Source organism: Grus americana, chromosome 9, assembly GCF_028858705.1.
Source record: "Grus americana isolate bGruAme1 chromosome 9, bGruAme1.mat, whole genome shotgun sequence".
Taxonomy (NCBI): domain Eukaryota; kingdom Metazoa; phylum Chordata; class Aves; order Gruiformes; family Gruidae; genus Grus; species Grus americana.
In genome coordinates this window covers 2,386,185-2,409,022 of record NC_072860.1, presented here as the reverse complement: position 1 = coordinate 2,409,022, position 22,838 = coordinate 2,386,185, and the positions used below count along the sequence as shown (strand labels likewise).

The following is a 22,838-nucleotide window of genomic DNA, read 5'->3' as shown; positions in this document are numbered from 1 at the left end:
TGGTTTTAGAGATACTCTAACCCACCTTTGGAGGTATGCACTGATCCATGAATCTGATACTGAATTTTGGTAAAGAAGGAACAGCACAGTAAGGCATCAGGAGTTACCTTGCATAGATCTGACATGACTTTTTCTTCTTTGTACCTGGGGCAGTAAAGCCGTTGAACCATTTCAGAGAACAAACTTAGCCATCAGTTTTCATCACAGTCTAAGGCTGAGTTACTAGACGGATGTGATTGGATTTAGGAATGACAGCAGATAATTTTTTGAATGTTTTCTAGTTTCTAATCTTAAGGTAGCCATCAAAAAAAGAGTTCTCTTGCTGGAAAAGTTCTGTTATTGTGAAGTGGAAAGGGCCAATGAATAGTGGAAACTTGTATGAGAAATACTTAACCTCTATGTGTTTTTTTCCTCTATTATCTGAGTGACTGATGGTAAATGATGTCTGCTGTTGACTATTTTTTTATGTTGTTTATTTTCTCAGTTTCTTTGTTAAATAATTTAAAAAAAGGTAAAAAATCCTTAGTAACCGGGGATTGTTTTTCTTGATAAAGGATGAAAATATTTCAGAGTTGCCAGTTTTGATGAATCATATGAACCCAGGATTTGATACAGTAATAAAAATATGAAAAACCGCACCTTTGGGGGATTTCTAGATTCACCACACACTTTCCTATGAGGAAAAGGGAGCAGCCAGTTACTTTTATGAAATGGAAGAGGGAAAAGAAACCTCATCGTGGGGGATCTATGCCTTTTACGGAAAGGAGATGGCAACTCCTTCCCGTCTAACTTGTCCATGCAACACCATTTGTTAGAGTGAATAAAACCCTGAACCATTCTTAAGCATGAGGGGATACAGCATGCTTGCAGTGACTCCTGTAGACATGTGAAGAAAGATTTCTAGTTTGAGATCTAGACTCTAGAAATGTTAATGAAGTGACAGATATGAAGCTGACAATATTATTATTTTTTGTGTTTTGGATGATAAGCTGGACTTTGATATACCAGATAACCTGTATTAATATGTGTGGTAGGATCTTTGTTTCTAAAAGGAATGGACAGTGTTCAGAAATAAAGCTGGGAACAACAACAACAAAAAAAGGCATAAATAATTTAAGCTCCAAAAAATCCATGCCAATTTTAAGTATCGGATTTTTTTTTCCCTAGATTTTAAATACTTATCAATGAAGGAATCAAAGTCTTTTATGGAGTAGTGAAATTGCATTTTACAGAAGGCTGGGAATCTGTTAAGTTTCACTTGGTCAGATATTCTGGGGAACAAAAATGTTTTAAAACCAGATACTAATATTTCCCAAGAAGAGTTGGTTTGATTGGTCTAACAAAGCCATAGGTTGTCATTATATGAATTGTTTTGGCACAAGATGTCTCTTAACTGCAGAAGAAAGTGTGTTGTGTATCTCTTCTCCAGAAGAGAGACCTACTGTGCTTAGTGATGCACAAAATAACAATGATCATATTTTATAAAGTAGTTTTTGGCAAGATCGTGTCCAAAGCCAGAAAATACTAGGATCTACTCAAGTTCTGATCTCAGTTTGCCTTCCCATGTTGGTACCTGTTCAACTTGGTCTGTTTCAGTGGGAAACCATTTGGATACACAGCAGAAACATGAGATGGAGTTGGAGGTTTTTTTGCACATTGGGGTTTCTTTCTTAGAGAAGGGTTGCTGAATATGTAACGTACTAGCACCTTGTTATCCTGATGCTACCTTCCATTTCAAACATAATCTGATGAAGTGATGACTCAGGTTCAAACGGGCCTTCAAACTTCATGCCTGTGTTTTGAGCTTTTTTCTTTATTTTTACTTGGCACCTTTCTTCTCTGAAATTAGTATTTCTGGACTAATCTTGTCCCTAATCCCTCAGTGCTCAGTAGCAACTTTCTTGTCTTCCTTTGTCTGAAAACTTTTGTTGTGCAGCTTTTGTGGTTTGCTTTTTTTTTTTTCTGCTTTTTCTGTCACCTTGGGATTAATGAACGTGCCTTTGGTGGCTCTGACCCAGGCAGTGCAAGTGAAAAGCCAAGTTGATTTAACAGGTCTCCTCTTCTGACAGGGGGTTATGTCACAGAACTACCCCTCTATGCTTCTGATCATACTACCTTCTTGTGTTGATGTTTGTGTGATGGCACAGAAAACTGCTTCAGCTCAATAATTACAGAAAAAATAACTTCCACAAAAAAGCAAGTATTGTTCTGTCGAGTTTAAAAAAAAATGGACAGATGAGCACAGACATAGAGAGCAAGGCTGCCCCATAGTAACAGAGAAATGTATGTACATCTCCACTTTGCAAGGCTGAAAGGCTGCTGGTGGTCACAATGCGATGAATCTCCACCAATGGAAGTATGGAAAAACAAGGCAGTAACTTCAAATGATGTAATGATTGATGATCCTGCCTTGGAGCGAGGTCTGTGACTAGAGGATCTGTCAAGATTCCTTACGCCTCTGGTTCTGTGATCCTCGGTTCCCACCTAATTGACCTGCTGCCCTGCAGAAGTCGTAAGGTGTTCAGATCAGTTTGTACTGCGTGGCCACTGCTGGTGGTGTTAGAAGTCTACTAGTTATCAATTATGCACATCTTTTGAAACATTCATCATCTCCAACATGTTTTCAGCTTTCTTTCCAGAACTAAGGTGGTACATTTGGGGACCGTATTACCAGGTCTGTCATGTACATTAATGAGGTGTTTTGTCCAAGCTTCTTGGACATCCTTCCGAGGGCAAGGTGCAGTTGTTTACCGATGCCTTGTTCTGTTCTTGGCTGTGCTTTGCATTGGCATTTTCTGTGCCATGTACCCTGTAGGGTAGGGATCTGTGCCTAAACATAGTGGTTTGCACAGTAGGTGAAGGAGCTTCATCTGCGATGCTGGTATTTTTAAAGGCTTCCCTTGCTCTGGAGAGGTGAAAGAGGTGGAGAACAGAGGCCCTAATAGGCCTCCTGTGGTTGTCCTTGCTTTTTTCTTGAAAGCAAGTCAGGAGTCAGGACCTCTTTACATAATTATACGTCTCTCTATGAGGAATAACCCTCACCATGAGGGTTATGTATAACTGGAACAAGGTATTCTTCTAACCCAGCTATGAAGTATACGTGAGTCAAGGGAAATATTTGCAGTCAGCAGAATTGCGTTAGAGCTGTTTTTGTTTAAAAGCTGTGCAGCCCTCTATCTCTGAAGTGCCTTTTCTATTGGCAAAAGGAAGCTGTTAATATAAGCTGTATTTCTAATGACACCTTTTAAATTGCGTATTTTTATTATAATTTTAAGTTGCAGGTTTAAAAACATCATGTAAAAAGTAGCTGTATGATATCTGCTCCTAAGGAGCTGTAAGAGTCAAATCTGTAAAAAAAGTATTCAAAAATGTATTCTTGACATCCTCTTTCATGTGCAGATACTGAATGTTGGGTGGTGATGTCAGATGGGGTGGGAATATAGCGTAGCCATTTTGTATACTGTGGAGAATTTTAAAATGCAGGTGAATGGGAAGTCAAAAGGTAGCTTAATTTTTGTTTTAAGGTTGCTTAGCACTCTCAGACAAAAACCTTTTAAAATTGATTTGTCTAAATGAAGAGTAGCTTTTCAGATAGTGGCCACAGGCTATGTGATTCACTGATGTTTTCACAGGGAAAAAATATTTCCACACAGGAATTTCTGGAAGACTTGGAATAAAGTTTGCATGTTGGTGGTTTATAAAGGTAAATGGAACAAACAGTTTGACAAGGAACTTAGTCATAAGACTTGAGTAAAGTGGTAGTAAGATGGTTGAAGCAAGACTGGATGAAGATGTTGCTTTATCTAATGCCTATTAACACATTTCTTGTAAGACAAAAAGTTTGTATCATCTTAAAAATAGTCTTACTTTGATGAAGGCAACTGACCTAGTCCTATAAAATATTTGACCCTGTGTCACACTTTAAAATATTACTAAACTGAATCAGTGTAATTCACTGTGTAAGTTAAAAATCTTTGAGTATTGTTAGTGTAAATTTACTTCTGTCAGTCTTCAGGGGTTGTGTGTTCATCCCACATAGTCTAGTATAAATGGCGGCAAAGAAAGGATGTATTTATTTTTTGCTAGATGGCTTGTGGAGTGGTGATGGGGGAAAAATGGAATAAATTTAGCTCATGCAGACTGCAGATTTGACAGTGCTAATGCACTTGGATGTGAGCTTTCTTTTTCTAGTGACAATAAGGAGAGGCCATACTGTAGCAACTTCAGTATCCTTTGAGTTACTCAAAAAGTGTGTGCGTGTGAACAGCTTTAGAGAACTGGTAGCACCTTGAGTAAGGGACTAGGAAGAGGGTTAGCATGTTATATGCTGAATTAAAGTATTCATGTTATAAAGGTGAATCAGACTGCACTAGCTCAATGTAGCAAGAGTTATTTTCAAACTAAACTGGTCATTAAAGAGCAAGGTGAGGAAAAACTTGATCATAGTCCTTATTTACTCTTAGATGAAAAATGTTGTGTTTCTTTTTTAATTCCAGCCTCTTACAGCTCAGTAGATACTATAATGTCCCACCATTGGTTTTAGTAAATGAACAAAAATCAGATTGGATGCAAGTTGTGTTGTATATAGAACAAATCATAGAATTTTAATGTAAGTGAAGATGTCTAAACATTAGAATAAATGACTAGAGCTGTAAGCTGAGACTCTTTGTTCTTGAAGGAAAAGCTTTTTTTGCAGCTTGCTTCTGTAATGCTTTCAGCAGTGTAATACTGTAGGAGTAGAAGAGTGTTTTTCTCTGTAATTCACATGTCAGGGGAGTGTTTGTGTTACTGTCTCCTTTACAGACATTTAAGTAGTCAGAACATATTCAATAGTATAGTTCAAAGCTGAGTCCTACAGTCACATTTCTCGACTTTTTTTTTTTTTAAAAACCTGACAGGTACTATTTGCTTTGTATGAAGTTTTTCAGAAGCAGTTATCTTTACTTTCTAGGGTTTTTTTAGCTTGGTAGTACAGATAACCTATGCCCCTTGGATCTAACTTTTGGAGATTTTTGAATTGACTTGTTGCTTCCAGAAATGAGACCATGACATCTCAGTTTAGGATACATTTCTTTGGCTAGCAGTCAAAAATAGCTCATATTTTTGAGTCCTTGTGTGTAAGAATCCACAATTATTTAATTTGTCGCTTCAGATATTTTACAGAAATTATTCTGTGTACTTGTAAAATGATGCTTAGTTCTTGCTTTGGAAAATTTTGTGGCCAGTGATTGCTTCCTGTTATGCTGTTTGAAAAGTAATGCTTAAAATGCATTAAAAAGAGCAGTTTTTAAAAACAAATTGTATGTTGTCCTATCTTGTTTGATCTATTCTCATACTTCAGTTCACAGTTTGGGATTGATGCTCACTGGGACTTCCTATGTGTTCAGAGGTCAACCTCTACACATGCATTAATGTTTTATTCAGTATTCTATAAGCCAACAGTAAGTAATAGGCCTCAGTAGTACCTTCATCTGTGTATTTATCACATATGTTTCCATGTTACAGTTTTCAGGCCTTCTTGCAATCGACTGGAAGACAAGCACCTTCCAAAGGTAGAATAAGAAATCATGACCTTCCAGGAAATAGTGCATTCATCTGTTTTTGCGAGGGGACTAATGATAAATATTCAGATAATCATGATTGAATTAAAGCTCTTATTTATTCACATACTTTGATAAAAGGTATCTTAAGATTCATGGTACTATAACTCAAACTGTTACCCTGAGCTTTTTTTCTACTTGCCTGCTTATGGGGCTTGATGAGTGCTGAAAATGTGCTTTTACTAACAGCTGAGTTTCATCTCCTTCCCAGGTATTTTAAGAACTTGAGAGATTGTTGTGACAACTCGTAAGTGGGATGGAATGTCATAGAGTAAATTTCTGTTAAACTTAGGTAACTGTGAGGTCTGTGTTCAGACTGAATTGATGTCTAAATCATGAAAGTCTGTATTACAGTGCACAGCTCTGCACCGCACCCATCTTGATATTCTTTGAAAGAAAGGAAAATCTGAACTGTTTATCTTCCTTGCTAAGCCACTGTAGTTACCATTTGTTCAGCTGCTACTTTCCTTGAGAGTTTTCTACTTTATCTAGAATATTGTGTGGTTTTCCTAGATGAAGCCCTATCAGTTGTTCAAAGTACGTCGTGCCTCCAGCTAACCTTATTTTTGGTTTCTAGGCGTAGTTGTTCATGGAGTTCATTGAAGCATCTCTTTGGATGGATTTACTAACTGCCTCATTCAGATATGGATACTGTTACTGACATCTGAGAAAGAGGCTTTAATCAGTTAATTGCTCTTAGAAGCGTAGGGACAAATGGAAGAAATAGTATTCTATATAAACATTAGAGGGAAATATCTTAGGGAAGCCTTCTAGAACGTTGAAAAAGTCCAATACTGTGTTTTAAACTACTTAGTGTCATACCTTGGATTAATATTCATGAAGCTGTTGTTGCAAGATCTTTCCATTAGCTTTATTTCATTTCCTGTCTCATTACAATGAGCTTTACTGTGGGATCACAGGCTGAAGAGTGAATCAACAGGAACATTAACACCTTTTTGCTGTTTTAGAGTATCTGTTCTGGGCTTTTGGTTTCTCCTGAAGCTCTCAGGCTCTACAAAAGTGAGTTACGGCGGCTCTAGCAGAGCCTTGTTCCAATATTTCTGCGGGTTTGGTAGAAGTCAAATGGCTGGCTGATAGGGATAAGGCCAGAGATAAGGGATCCAAGTTAAGCGGGGACATTGCATTCTTAAAGAATGTGGACTATGAACAAGTACCTTAATTTTTTTTTTAAATTTCCAAAATCCAAATTATGACCTTCCCTTTTATCCCTGCATGTGCCTGCCATTTTTCTACCTCTTTATCCTTTTGATACATGGGAGGAATGCATCACAAACATCTTTGCTGAATTTGTCTATGCTTGACCCTGGAAACAACAAACCAGTCCAGGATCTATGTTAGTGTGCTATCTCTGTGTCTTCTGCGACAATAGAAGGATGTGGTCTTTGTCCTTAAAGTTTAACAGTAGTTTATTAATGCATAGTTTCATCTTTATCAGGCCTATGGGTTCTCCTCACTTGAAACTTTTTGTAATTTTATAGTTTGTCATCTAACTACTTAATTTTCAATTTTACTTGGTGCTAGTTCTCTCTTTTTAAAGAAAGAAACAGAAAATGCTGTAATATGGATGTCTAGCTCTGGAAAACCTAATCTGAAACACAAGTGTTTTTTAAAGGTCTAGAAAAGGATGATATTATTTCAAAAACTTACTATATGTAAAATCTGAACTTAATTTTTTATCTTCACTAATTATAAAGCTTAGTTAGGAATTTCTATGTTAAACACATAGAAAAACTATAGATTATAGTCTCAATGTGTTTCATTTTCACTCTTTAACATAGCTATAACATCTGTTCCAAGTGCAGAGTGTTAATGTGAAAGAAAATAGCAGTTCTTTTCTTTGGAAGAGAACCACCTTCAGAATTTAGGGTTCTTTTGGATTTTGTAAAAATTCCTTTTTTTTTTTTTTTTTAAGTTGTTTAGGACATGACTGCACGTTTCTGGATACGAGGAAAAGATTATTTATCGCAGTATTTAATAATCAGAGAAGGTGTGATCTGTACAGGGAAGATCCATCTCAGAGCAGGTTTTCAGGACTTTATAGTGAAAATGGAAGGAAATATTTTTGTATTTCTAAATCAGCATCTAGGTTATTAAAAACTATTAAAAAAAGAAAGTGTTGCTGACATTGTTTAGTTAGTAATTAGATCCATACTTACCAAGACTTACATCAGAGGAGTCTCCTGGTATTCCCCAGACAGTTCCATGTCTGAAAAGCTTGCTGAATGGCTTTCTAAGCTTGTTAGAAAATAATCATTTGAAAGGATTGGTTTAGTCTTGATTCTTGATTTGAGGTTTTTTTCCTTGGTTGGCAGGGGGGCTTGACGGTCTTAAATCATCCAAGAATAGGTATTTTTCGGTAATGGTACTCCTTCAGATAATTATGAAATGAAGCCTAGTATATATCCAAGTTAGTAGCGGTCGGTAACAGTGTGTAAGGAAAGCCTTTCTCGCAGCAAGGGGACAGATGCTACTGGCCAGTTCTCTTTGCCCCAGCACTCTGAAACGTATTTCCCAGCTTAGTCCGTAAAAACTAGCCACATGGGTAGTCTGGGCCAACGTGCCTCAGGAAGAGTGACCATTAGCTGGTCACTGTATGATATGAGAAGGATTATACAAGTTAAAGGATAACACGTGTGCAATACCAAATTGATGTGAATTAGTCAGGAATAGGTTTATACAAGGCATTAGAAGAGGTTTCTAAACATCAGGAATAATTTGCCCTTCAGATAAAACAGATAAACAGGAGGGCAAAGAACCTGGCTGCCTTTGCTAGGTTTGTGGAATGAATGGTTTAAAGAAAACAGCAATGATTCGGTTTCAAATGTAAGGGATTCTAAGAAGTAATTTCTGCTTTATGTAAGTGGAAAACATTTGGAGCGTGTGTTAAAGGTACTCTTCTGTCTTACTGTCTGTCGTGGGGCTGCTTGCACTTCCCTTAGTGGCCTTTTTCAGTCCCATGTACTTAAATTGCATTTAGCTACTGTGTTTCTGGTTTTGTTTGGTCCCCCATCCTCCTCCCCCTGCCTTGACTTTGATTTAGGAACTCAGCTTTTGTGGCATTTTGTTCAGGGATCTGTTTACCTGAGTAACTATTTCTGTCCCCGTCAGCAGTGGGGTACATTTTAACTTCACGCTCCTTTTTGCGCCTAGAGAAGGCTTCAGTATATTGCCTGGCTTTAGGAGAGACCTTTTCAAACTAGACAGAGTATTACTTAATTGAAAATATTTCTGTCTTAGCTCACTGAATCTAGAAAAGTGACTGTGTATGTTACATATACAGAGAGAATTCTATCTCAATGTCCAAGTCCTTCCACCTGTTATAGTTTTGCTCAGACCTGTATGCAATATGGGAGCCCTTAGTTAAATGGTTTTCATCTTTTGAGATTCACATGGTTTATAAATTTAAGTGATAATCTGTGCGGATGCAAGGTAGGAATCTGGTTGCTGTCTGGGCTCTTTGCGTGATTCAAATTTAGACTGAAAGCGTTTGGTGACCTCTGCTGTGATTCAGGTGCTACCGGTGTAATCTAAAATGTGTTCAAAGGGGTTCCTGGGTATCTTGATACTGTATAAAGAATTCAAAATGATTGAGACACAAGGTATGCTTTTGACCAAATGTCTTTTAGGCTTGAAGTGATCCTGTTTAGCTACGATTCAGCTGCCTTCCTGCATATGAAACTTTTCTGGGCTTTATGTTCATATATGATCATTACTCAGTGTTCAAAACTCAGATTGCTCTCAGCCCCCATGCTTGTGCTTGATGATGGAATTATTTTACAACAGTGACTCAGAAGAAATCACTGCCAAAGATAACAACCATCGTGATAGTGGTAGTCATGTCCCTAGCTGTTAGGGAGATGCATGAGGTTCCCTTTCCCATTGACGTCAAACTGCAGACTCGTTTCCTTTAATTGAAATTTGGGATCTTCCTGGTATCCTGAAAGACCTCATTCCGGATATTAGTACTGTGGCACTACAGTTTTAGAAAAAAGTGGTATCTTTCTACCATAACAACAAGTAAAACCTGCGTAGGAACACACAGTGTAAAAAGGTTCTTATCAATAAAGTGTTCATCTTACTCTTTTGTTCTGTCTTCATCTTTCTGTTAAGGACTTCATCTTCTTTACCTAGCAGGATTCAGATTTTTTTTTTTTTAAAAACTACACTTAAAAGTTCTCTTCCATCTGAATTTTCCTCTAAAAATAATTCTATTTCCAGGTTGCTGTATTTACTTCAGCAAGAAACCTCCAGCACAGAACTGAGAACAGAATGTGCGGTGGTCCTCGGAAGCCTTGCAATGGGTACAGAGAATAATGTCAAATCCCTACTAGACTGCCATATTATCCCAGCCTTATTGCAAGGTACTTTTTCCTTAATGGATCTTTGTTAGTAAATGTTCCTAAAGTACGCAAATAAGCAAAGATAATGAAACTGAATAGTAGATTTTGTCTATATTTATAGGATTACTGTTGCCAGATTTGAAGTTTATTGAAGCTTGCCTGCGATGTCTCCGTACCATTTTCATCAGCCCTGTAACTCCAGAGGAACTACTATACACAGTAAGTTGTAAGCAGATTGTTATGTCCTTTCAAAACTTGTAGAGTTGGTGGGAGTGAAAGGTCTTGTCTGCAGTAGTAATGAGGACTTGTTTGACCAGCAATGTTAGCATTTCTGACCTACGTTTAAGACATCTGGCTCACCTAATATTTATAGCAATATTTGATATGAGATGGTTGACAAGGTAGCACACCGATAAAGAAAAACCCTAAAATTTTTAGGCTTGCTTGCAGTCTTCAGAAATAACAACTGTCTCTAAATGGTATTTACAGATACCATTATCACAGCTGTACTGTCAAACTTTGGTTTCTGAAACTTAAAATTTTATCTGACACTGTCCTCCCACTCCAGATGTGAGGGTGCTTGCTTAGCTTTTGCACTTTATGTGGAAGACATTCACCTCCAAAATTTCTCTGCTTTTAGTTAATATACGTGTGGTTTACATTTAACTGACAGGAGGATAGAATACTTTCCCTACTACTGCTATAATCTTGAGTTCGGCTTGGAGCATGGGAGCAATAAGGCTATTGGTGCTGACCTTGTTGAGGTGACTGGGCAGAGCCATTGAAGTGGAGCCCTGTCGAAAGGTAGTGCTGCCTCTTGGCAGTATAGGCACAAAAGGCCTTGCCCAAAATCAGTGACTGTCTTTTGGAAGGAAGGGAAAGAAGGATTTGCACTCTTCCCTCTTCCTTTGCCTCAGTGTAAGGGATGAAGACGACTGTGGCCTGAACACCGTTCTGTAGAAGCAATCTCTTTCTCCTAGGAAGGGGGTAGCAGTCTTGCACCAGTCTTGATGGAGGTCACTGAGCAGATCCAGCTTCTGAGGGTAATTGGCAGTCCACAACGCCAAGCATCTCACCACTCAAAGGGGTGACTGTTGCTTGCTGAGGAAGACTTGATACTTGCAGAGAAGGACACAGCTGCCCTTTGATTTCATACTTTCTCTATGGTTCGGGGGTCTCTGTCATGACCAGAAACTATTTCTGTGTGTTACTAGTCCTCAACAGATTTTCTTCATAATTTTTTTTGTCTAGTTGTTATGCAGTGCTGTCATGTCTGATTTTTTTCTCTGTTCTTCTTCTAATGCTTCCTTACATTTACATACCTATTGCCACTCTGGAATGCAAAACTTGTTGTTTTCCATGAACTCAGTTTTACCATATGCCTATTCTGAATTTCATCTTCAAATTAGTCCATCTCATGAAGTCTTTCTGCAGCTTTTCACAGCTTACCCTTGTATTTAGTGTGTGTAGGTAATCAGTCAGCTTTGTCCTCCACTGTTCACTATCTTTTTCTTCCCAATTGATTTTTGATTGTTCAGCAAGGAAACCTTCAATGCAGATGGTATGTGTGGCCACTGAAGGCATGTCTCCTGAGTGATCTGAGAATTTCCTCTTTGTGTCTCTCTTCCTTCCTTTGCCTCCACTTCATGATCCCAGGTTTCCCCAGGTTGGCCTCTAAGAGTTCATAATTGCAGGGGCATCTGCTTCCTGCTCTCAGCATCCAAAGCCAGGGCTTGAGATGATCATCTCCATTAACAATCCGTACCTCTTCCTGGGGAGCAGCGCTCAATAGAGACTACTAATTGCTCCCTATTTGTAGGAGAGGCTTGATATCTTGAAGGGAGACGAAGTGGAAGAGTATGAGCAGAATTGTGAAAGAACCAGTATTAGCATAAATTACCACTAACATTGTGGGCGAAATATGCTTAAGATACTGGACTTTCTATTTCATCCTTTGCTTTATTGCACAACAGTGACATCAGAACTCAGCCACCCTGTTCCTTATTCAGGCAAACATGATGTCCCTTAATTAACCATAGCTACAGGAAAGGATCATCTGGTGAGGATGTCCTTGTTCTTTAGGTTCAACTGTGTAATACCCATTTTCCAATCTCCCATTCCAGTTGGGTGCCTGAAAGTTAAATATTTTATGACTGCTTAAGGTTATATTTCTGCAAATCAGCTGCTTTTTTGCTTCTCTTGTGGGAATACCCGAACCTCTGTTTTGAAAAGTAATGAATGAAGATCCTTTGAAAAGAAGAGACAATTTTCTTATCTCTTGGTATGGCCACAACCCCACTGCTGCAATCTGTTTCACAAGGCAGCAGTTGAGAAGTTGTTTTTGCAATTACAGTAGTAATTATGGACCTCATCAACAGTTTATGGCAGACACTGCTTTTCCGACATTGAGAATAACAGGAAGAACTTAAAGTTCTTGTTTAGCCACCCTGCTCCCTCTTTGTTTTTGATCACAACAGCTCCAGGGAGACTGTCATCATTCCAGATAGCTTCAGATCTTGAATGAATGAAAGGGCTTATTCAGCAGCCTCTCCAGTTCTGCCTTTAACAGGTTCTATTTGGAAAGGCAAGAGACTAAGTTTGTCAATGGCTTTTCATTCTTGTCCAGCACTTCTGGAGAAGACTTCTGAAAAGTTGGTTCCTGAGTTGTATCTAAGATAGCAACTTTTCCCAGAATTTCTTTTCTCTCAAACCTTGGCCAAGACTATTCCCAAGACAAGGTGATATGGCTCAGCTCAATGTCTCCAAGGATGTTACAGTCATTCTAGAGGTTTCAGGACACCTCTCCCTTAAGATCCGGGATACACAAGTGCTTTAAAGAGAGCTGCTTAAAGGGCCTTGAAAATATTTCTTTCTGTTTGTAATAGGTTTGGAAGAGAATAAACATGAAATCTCATTTAAAAAACAGAAACAAACCAACCAAAACCAACCAAAAAAGTAATGCCTTACTCCATTCCTTCTGTTTGTGACCGCTGAGCCCATGCAGCAAGGCTAAATGTTCTCTAATCTGAACTGTTTCCTAAAAATGAGAATTGTAAAATGATGAATTCTAGCTTAGAGAGCTTGAATTTAAGTTATTTGGTTGAATATAAGAATTTCAGTTTTCTGATTTGGAAAAAGAATAATTACAAAGAAATGCTTTAAGAATAGATCTCGCAAATTTTGTTGTAATGTTAAAAAGGAATATTAAGAAAGTAGGTAGGTATTGGGATGCAAGCAGGTAAATGCAACTCTGTTAATTCTCTTTCTGAATTCTCTAATTTTGTTTGGATGGGCAGTAATTTTGTTACAGGTCATGTGATGCATAGATATTTGTCACAAGTTGCCAGGAACTAGTCTTTGTTAGCAGACTTTTTAATGGATTTGTATATCTCATAGTTTTAACTGCAAATTATGAATGTAGACTCAATGTTGCTTACTAGGGTTGCTAGAAAGATCCTTTGTTACTTATATATTAATATGAAAAAAAAGGAATTATATAGCTTCATTGTCACATAATTACTATTTGCATTTATTTGGAAGTCACTAATATCCACATTTTTTTACTCTTTCTAGAATCTTTTCTGATAAATATACCAAAATTATTATAGAATTTTGATATATTTTAGCAGAATCAAGGGGCAAAATTAACATGATTTTCTCAGAAGTATTAAGGAAGCACTCTTGCAACTTTTAAAGAGATTTTAACCTTTCCATACCCCAACATTTCTGATTTGACGGAACAAAATGAGAAATTGTATAAAAGATATCTCTAAAGAATCGCTTCTCAAAAGTATCCTTTTATAGTCCAGAATAACTAATAATACAGTTCTTTATTGGTAGAATTTCAGGGCACCCTTACTCTTGTTGATTGCAAGGATTCTTTGACCCTCATATCATATATATATATATACATCATCATCGCTGGGGTCACAGTGACACCAAAAGTGCCATGTCAGAATGTTTGGTATCAGAACAGCCCAGTCTCATAAATGCTAAATTAAAATGCTTTTTGTCATCCAAAGTGAAAACCTTCCTATCCAGGAACTTAACCTTGGGCCATGATGCCACACTGGTCAGTAAAATGTTATCTTATGCAAATTGCTGTGTGCCATTCTATTCCCATTTCTATAACTCTATAGTAGAGCTTCCAAACTGTTAGAGGCTCGATTTCTGTCTACTTATGTCTTTATCAAAACTCTCCAATCTATCAAACTGCAGCCAAAAATACTTGTGTGATCAAGCCTGTTGAAGTTTTAGGTGAAACTGAACTATTGCATGGTGAAGTCACTGGCTAGGATGTGAAATAAAAGTTTGTTAGTTCCTTCCCTGGTGTTAGATACAGGTAGAGAGATGTTATACATTCATCTGTGCTGAATAAAAGAGTTTAACTGCGTATTTTATTCAAAGATGAAAGCAATAGATTTGTATTCATAGTTTGGGAGATAAAACCAAGGATATGGGAGGATATGTTCTGGTAGAATCTGTGAAAGATAGCATCAGAAATCTTCTTTGCTTCCCTAGCTTCAGGTTGATTTCCAGTGACTGCTGATACAAAGCTTGCCGCCTTGCACTTTTTATAGATTTCAAGTGCTTTCTTTGTTAATGAAGAATAATCTAAATGTTGTTCTTGTGATTTTCGTAAGCAGTTCACCAGTTCAAGTTTAAAAATAGACCAAGATGCAAAACCTTTCTACCAGCTTGAGGGAAGGAGAGAAAGTCCTATAGCCTTTTGTAGGACCATTTCTGAGTTGGCAGCATTATTCAGTATCCAGATGTGCACTGGTCATCTGGTGGTGGTGAGGTCATGAGTGCGAGTTGTATTCGTTGCCTGACAGAAATGCAGATCTGTACTTGCCAGTATCTCTCTGCTGCACAGAGCAGTCCATAAGAATTACCTGATTGATGCGAGGGCCAAATCTGGCAGCAAGCTAGTCACCAGCAAATTAGTTGCTACTCTTCTGGCTTTCTTTTTCTCCCTAAGAACCTGTATGGATATTGGCATCTATAAATTCTTATCTAGAATTTCCTGGCTAGCTGAGAGAAAAACAAATTTAAGGTAAGGACAAAATATAGTTATTGAGCAATGTATACTAGTGGGTGTTTGTAAATTAGAACTCCACCTATTTGGGGGAAGACACCAAAGCAGGACAAATGTGTGTTCTGTTTGCTGACAGCCTCAAAGTTTGTAATGTTCTATGGTTTTCTAGATCACGTAGATAGAAAAACATTATGTTGCTAACATTAGGGAACACTGTGTCTATGCTTCTTTAATAGCAGCAGTTTGAATTGTTTTTAGTTCCTGGGGATCTCCTCTGGCTAAGGATTACTGAGCTGGTGCAGATTTTTCTACTCGGCTCACTCCCGCGTATATTTCTTTAGTTGTGAATTCTTGTACCTCTTATCTTTGGCAAGAGCAATATCTCAATCAATTTAATTAGAGTTTAGCTTTTAGACCAGCATTTACATCCTTCTAGTTGCAATTTTTGAAATAAGCCAGATTACCTAGTCAGTGATTTCCCTGCAGGAGATTTCAGGTCTTGTATCCTACATTTTGAAGCTCCTTTTTACATAAGCTTTACTGCCTCTAATTCATGAGGCGTCTCTTTTTTTTTTTTTTTTTTTTTTTCCTCTTCCCCCTACCCTCCTGACTTCTTGGTTGTTTTCTCTGAGGTGCATTTTATTGCTGATAAGCCTCTTAGCATGTATATATGTACGTTGTGTTGAACATTAATGTGGGTTGATAGCTTCAGCTGCCTGACATTTACAGAAAATGACAAGAATCTGTTTTAATGGGTCAAATGTGTTAAACCACAAAGGAATCCTGGGTATATTGTCAGTTTGTTTTGCTTTAACTCAAAGGAGACACTTCGGAAGTTTTGGGGACCTGCTATGACTTTGTAAGATCAAGGTTGGCTTGTTAGCTGTTTCTGTTTTGTTTCTCATGGAAATTTGCTGCTCTGCTTGGCACATGCCCAAAACCCAGTACCCACTTAGTTTACACACCACTGCAGGATTACCTCTGTCGGGGAGAGTCAAGAGCCACTTCGTTATGGTTATGACCATGAGTGCTGTTACAACATACTTGTGGATTTATTGTCCACTGTTGCAACCAAACCAGTTCCTTGCAGGCCTTTGGGTTCTGAAGTTGCAAAGAAATAGTTGTGTTTGTATATATGTAAAGGCAGAAGGTCAGGTGGAGCTACTGTTGACCAGACGGTAAGAATACTGCTTAGAATAGTTTGTCCCTTGCTTTTCCTATGCACATAAGCCTGCAATAAGCACGGATATATGGCTGGTGTACCTGGAAGAACTCCAGCCCGTAGTAAGTAACTTTCTATAGGATGCTGAAATGACAAATGAGGCTGTTGCACGTTGATCCTTTCCAGTTATTGAGAAACAAGCAGTAGAAACAGAAGTTGGTTTTAGTCTCAGTGTGTTTCTTGGCTTTCTTGTCCTATTGTTTTCTGTTGAGAACAAGGAGGCTGGATTGTTGGCAGCAAAGCTTTCAAAAATATGTCTGCTAAATTTTATACATTTAGATATAAAATATTAAAAATAACAAAACTAAATATTGCAAAGCTTTGCCTAATCTCAAATACGTATACAAATAGGAGAGACTTATGCATGTGTATCTTGCTAATATCAAAAGTGCGATTGGAAATTTCCCAAGTAATTGGGAAATAAAACTTTTCATAAACCACTGTGTGTCTCTGAAGCTGTAGCCATTAAAACCAGCAGGCTAGTGCTACTTTCGTTGCTGTAAAAGTAGCCAAGGAGCATGAGGATTTTGCTCTAATTTTAATCCACCTCTCCCTAGTCAGAGGGTTGCAATTCATCATTCTCCTGCAGGTGAAACAAAAAATCTGACTTGTATTTAGGGTCAGTATAGCATAAGTTCTCTGGAAAGGAAGGCTCATTCAGTCTTTCATCTCCTCTGTTCAGCACCCTTTATCTCATGGAGTAATTTAGTTTTCCATCTTTCCAAACTAAAATGGCCGGTGTTTTGTTTAATAGTACTGCAGTTGCTGCTGCTAAAGTGTACTGGTAAAAGTAACTGAAAGCTTTAAAATGTTGCAGTTTTGTAATTTACCACAGAGCTTAAGTAACTGGATGTGTTTTCAGAAGGGAACTTCAGTATAATGATTTTCTTTTGCTGATTTATTTGGAATTCTTTGTCACTAGTGTTGCCCATACTAATAGCATCTATAGTGTGTGTGTCTATCTTTGACTTAAAGAGAAAGGAGATTATTACCCCATATTAATCAGTTAGAAAGCGAGTGCCACAGAATTCAAGGTGGACTGTACCTTGTTCAGTCTGGAACCTTGTTCCCCTCCCTGCGCTTTTCTGCTCTGAGCTGAAATGAAGAGGTAAGTAAGAAAATGCTAAGATAACACCTGGAGTAATCGCTTTCAATGACCATGTTTGCAGTTGGTATGGTTTTTTTTTCCCTATTCTTTTATTGTTTTCTCATGAAGTAAGTTTCTGGAGACAAATCCCAGAAGTTTTCTATCTAGCTTGCATTGACTTTTTTATTTTTTCCATGAGGATTTGACTCAGAACCATCACTTGTGTCTTGCAGTCTGTCCTGTGTCCATACGAGTTTCAGTAGAAGGGAGGACACTGAATGCAGAATCAGGAGTACTCTTTTAAGTAACAAACTATGAACAAACTATGTCAAAATACAGTATTAATACTTTTTTGCTCTCTGACTTGTTTACAGGATGCTACAGTTATCTCCCACCTCATGGCACTGCTCAGTAGGTCTCGATATACACAAGAATACATATGTCAGATCTTCTCACATTGCTGCAAAGTAAGGAAGAGCATACGTGTTCTTTGTGCAACTTGTTGTGTTTCTTGCATATAAGAAACTGTGTCAGATGATACTGCCTTTTGTGGCAGGAAAATTAGGACAGTAATGACTGAACTGTTATTGTTCTGGATTTGCTGACAGATTTGTTGGAGTTGATATATATATTTCTCTACAGTAAAACAAAATATGCAAATAAGTGCTTTTTTTAATCAGGTCTGTGTGTATATACCTTTGGCTACTAAACAAAGTCAACAGGCTAGGCAAATATCAAACCTCACTATGATCAGTATAAATTTTGGAAGGCTTTTTTTTTTTTTTTTTTTTGTGTCTGGAAGTCTCAAGACTCTGAGCATCTCTTTGCAAAGGTCTTGTATCTGCTTTCAAGACAGCTGTTTTACACCCAGAGAATGTTTTCTGAGAGGTACTGTAGGTTGAGAGGAAGAAAAAAATGCTTTTCTCAGTTGAGCTCTCTACCAGTTACAGGTTTATCCAGATACATGTTCATTCCTGCTATATAATAGAATTCTCTTGATATGGGAAAACTAATTTAAAAACAGCAGCAACCCCACCCCAAACACAGTGTTTTCTTTCCCTCAAACACACATACACCCCCTCCCCAGATTTCCACACACCACTGTGGTTTTGATTGTTGTGTTTTTTGGTACTTGCTGTACCCATGGTTTATACAGTAACTGTACCAAAATAATACAATGTAGGAAATCAGATCTGTAAGCATCTTTCCCTTTTAGAAACAGTTTAAAACTAAAAGATCATAGATTGTATTTATCTACCAGACTAACAAATGAAAAAGTTCCAAAATTTAGGAATTTGTAAGTATTTACATCAAAATATAGCTTTCTACCTTATCACTTACAATGAATCTTCTGGAATTTGGAATTATTCCTTTGTTAAAAAAGTGTTTTTCTCTACCTTGACTGTTACTTATGTACATTCATCCATTTGCATTTCTTCTGTTAAGTGAAACTGAGGACTGAAAACTGTTCGTGTGATATAAAAATATAACCCAGCTGCTAATATTTATAGAATTGTTTAAAGAAAACATTAAGACAAAATCCTACACCGGACTGTGGAAGTTCAAATCTATAGCTAATATTGGAAAAAGAGTTTGGTATATTAAGAAGGAAAATGCATCAGTGAGGTATCTTATGTTTAAGTGAATGTTTTGAAAAATCCAAGGTTTTGGAAAGAAAAAGCTGATTGTGTGAACAGATAGAAACATGAATGCACAAGAAAATCAGGACAGTGGGTATAAGGATTAGGAAATAGTTGCATTTACAGAATAAATATTAACTGCGTAACAAAGAAAAATATTTGAGGTTGAGTAAACAGACTATCACAAATGTTAAATTGATCAAGAATTCGTTTCTTGTGCCCAGGCAAATGCAGCTGTTCAGCAAAAAGCTAAAATGCCCCTTCTTTCTTTTTTGTTTAGTTCTTGTGTTTCAGGTCTGATTATCAAGGTCAATTACTGTATTTTCAGACATACCAAAATACATCTAATACAGCAAAGCAGAATTTGCAGGGGATTTTCTGATTTATATGGGATAGGCAAAGTACGTTCTTATAACTTAAAAAAATTAAATACAGAAAGTTTCATATTCACTACGTTTTTAATGAAGACTCCATCTTTCCCCCAAAAAGCCATGAGTGAGAGAACCTTTCTAATTTTTTCCCGAATAAATAAATTACTGTAAGCTTTAGTATGTAGATAAGGCTTAGCATATATTATAAGAGGTATTGATGCTTTTATTTCTTCTTTTTTCTCATCTTAGTAGATTCATTAATTAAACTAATAGCGACACATCATAGCTCGGAACTCTCCTCATTCCTGCAAACTGTTCTCTGCTTAATCTTGTGCATCCATTTTCTCTCTTCCCAGCCAGAGCCTTGTTTGGTTGGGCTTCTCGGGTTTCTTTCTTTCTCGCCTGCTCAAATTTCCCTGGAAAAGCACAGACCTCTTCTCTGGAGCTAGGAAATCCTTAACTCAGGTTCCTAGCATATTGCTGCTATTTTCTGCTTTTATTGCTTACTTTTACTACTTCTCACCACATTTTTAGAGTTAAAATTGACTGATGGAAAACACTGACCCTGGAGAAGAGCCATCCTAAGCAAGGGGAAGTGCTGATTTACAGGGAGAGCAGATGCAGTTCTTAACATACAGAGCCAGGATTCTATCAACATATAAGCAAATAAGTAAACTGAAATCAGGTTGATGTACAAGGCATGCTAAAATGCAAGTCAAAATTTACTTTTTAAGATTCTCTCTATCGCAGTTGATTTGTTTCCAGAGAAAGTGACGTGAGTAGGTAAGCTTTACTATTTTAATGGTCAAATTAAAAAGAATAGGTATGCATTTGGAAGCACATGGTTGTATGAACAATTTGAAAAGATAGTTCTGGAACTTATCTTTGAATGCGGTGACATCTCTGCATAAGTAATAATTTCACCACCAGTTGAAAATTAAAATCTTGTGTCTGGGAAAGATCCAGGATAAAGCCTGTAATCAAGGCAGCTTCCTCCCAAGCCAGTTCTGAGAATGTTTTCTTATGTGATCTTAGGCCTGAACCAAGGTACATTTGCATTTAAAATTTCATTATGGAATGAATTGTTACATCGTTCTATCCTACTGCTTTCTTGAAAATTGACATGTCATGATGGAAAACCATGCAAGAAGTGTGATTTCTATTTCCAAAATATTATGTTGTTCTGATTTGGAGAAAAAGATCACTGTAATAGGACCAGCTCCTGGAACTCTGTCAGTACACCCAAAGAGACAGAAAAGCATTAAATTGGTGTCTCAGCTGCTTGGAATTAGGAAGGAATGATACGTTATATTCCCAAGTTTTCACATTTCTATGTGAAGCTGTCCCTATTTATGGCTTAGTGCTTAACCTGATTGTGCATTGAACAAGCTGGATTGGTGCGTGCAAACGCAGTGGGTACAGATTAGGTATTTTTGTGTATGTCTGGTTATGCAACAAAGAATACACCCAAGTGTCGCCTCTGTACGTGTGTTTGTCCTGTTTACACAGAATTTACTGTCTGCATCTCATTGAAAAATCACTAATACTTGTGAATTACTGAAACTATCTAGGTCAATATGATTTCTTTTACTTTAATTTCATTCATTTTTTTCACATATTTTAATATCTGTTCTTCAGCTTCAACACTGGCATAGCTGCGGCTTTAAATCATTGCCTCAGCCACTTCTGTGTGCCAATGTAAGTTGTTTTCTTACTTAAACCATGCTGTTTTAATTGCATTTTTTGGTAGAAAGCTCTTGGTGGCAGTAGCAGCTGAAGCATCTCTTAAAGCACCAGATATGTTACATCTAAAAGTAGTTTTATGTTTTTTCTTAGAGGTAAGGGATATTCTAAAAATGTTCTTTTGAACGTAAGGGGAATCTGATTTCAGCTGTATCTCAAATGCGAAAATAAAGTCTCACTCATGTGTACTAGTGTGTATAGATGCGCCCGTAAACTTTGCTGGGTTTGAACAAAAGATTAAGGAGTGAAGATATTTTCTTCACTTGCAGATTAGTCAAGAGAATGCACAGAGGTATGATTAATGCTGTGACATTCTAAAAGCTGAATTGGAATTGTGCATGACCTGTGCTTAATGCAAAGATGTCTGGGGTCATAAATCTGATTCTGAAGAGATGTTTGTAAGTCACAGATCAGATTTCACAAGAGACTATTGAGGGTTGCAGGGCCCAGTGAGATTTCATGTTGTTTTTTCCAACCTCATCGAGCCTTGTCATACTACAGAAGTTCTGAGACCTTTTTACTGCAAAATTCGATATCTGTTTTAATTCCAAATGCTTTTTAAATCTTGGGAAAATATTGACGTATCATCCATTGTCAACTTAAAGATCTTGAAGTCAATAAATGGGTGATGGCTGGTTAGATTTATGGCTAAATATGTTTGAAACTAAAATAATCTGTAGGAGGAAAATGTGAATCTGTTCTCAAAGTACTGTCACATTCTGTCTGGAAACAGTTTCAGAATTAATTCCCTCTTTTCTGAAGTTAGAATTGTTGAAAATGCTTAATATTACCAGTGAAGAAGACATTAGTAACTGGGGTTCTCTTACATGATTTGTAGAGAAAATCAGGAGCTTTTGAGTGTTTCCCTTTTAAAGAATAGAAACATAAGTATCTACATTTCTTCATTTGTGAAAACTTATTTCTTTGCCTATTGAAGAAAAGAGTGGGGATTACTGGAAAAGGACAAATGCTATAAAAAGAAGAGTTGAACTTATTTAAAAAAAAAATTGGTGTGACAACTGATTACAAAGTAAATGTTAGTAAATCTACCTTTAATACTTAACAATAAGTTGCAGATAGTGGAAACCTCTTACAGGTTCTTTAAAAAAAATTTTTTTTAAAAAATCATGTTTTATGTTTTCCTTTGAAGGGTCCAGATCACCAGACAATCCTATTTAACCATGGAGCTGTTCAGAATATCGCACATCTTTTAGTTTCCACCTCCTACAAAGTAAGACATTAAAATTATTTGGTGTTTTACATATATCTATTAAAGGGATCCAAACGAAGATTATAAAAACTATGTCTATGCATATGAACTAAAACTATAACCAAATATAATGTGTATTTCTAGAACGGTGTTTTTACTAGTCCTATGGATTTCTATCAAAATAAGACCTACTGTTTTGGAGTGTTCTGTGAAGTTAAAACACCACTAATTAAAACAGAGTTGGCTTTTGTTGATCCAAAGGACAACAGTCATTTGGCAACTCAATAAAAAACTTGTTGAACAATACATGGGACAAAGAAATTAAGCAGAAGAGAAACAAGGGTGAACTGTCCTCAGCAGAAGACACCTGTGAAAACATGGACATTGAACATGTGGAGGCCACCAGGTGCCTGTGTGTTGTGCTCACTGAATCTCCTGACTCTCAGCTCCATCCTCTGTTATATTTCGGAAGTCCATCCTGGGGAAAAGCATCACACTCCACCTAGAACTTGGTGGCAAGGAGGGTCAACTAGCTCTTTCCAGTCTAAGGCCAAAGCTTCAAATCC

General features: G+C 37.3%; 1 protein-coding gene across 10 annotated transcripts in view; it reads left to right on the top strand.

Annotated features, from left to right (window-relative positions):
* The window catches only part of ARMC8 (armadillo repeat containing 8), a 77,220-nt gene that overhangs the window by 25,852 nt on the left and 28,530 nt on the right, over positions 1 to 22,838 (top strand). For 8 of the 10 annotated variants that reach the window (XR_008578299.1, XM_054835612.1, XM_054835611.1 and 5 more), the window contains 5 exons: positions 9,840 to 9,982; positions 10,083 to 10,180; positions 17,683 to 17,775; positions 20,958 to 21,017; positions 22,213 to 22,293. Coding sequence is in view for 9 of the 10 variants with exons in the window: in XM_054835612.1 (XP_054691587.1) it covers positions 9,840 to 9,982; positions 10,083 to 10,180; positions 17,683 to 17,775; positions 20,958 to 21,017; positions 22,213 to 22,293 (475 nt within the window). In the remaining variant the exon portion in view is untranslated. The remainder of the gene's footprint in view (positions 1 to 9,839; positions 9,983 to 10,082; positions 10,181 to 17,682; positions 17,776 to 20,957; positions 21,018 to 22,212; positions 22,294 to 22,838) is intronic. The other 2 variants (XM_054835610.1, XM_054835616.1) reach the window with 1 other exon arrangement.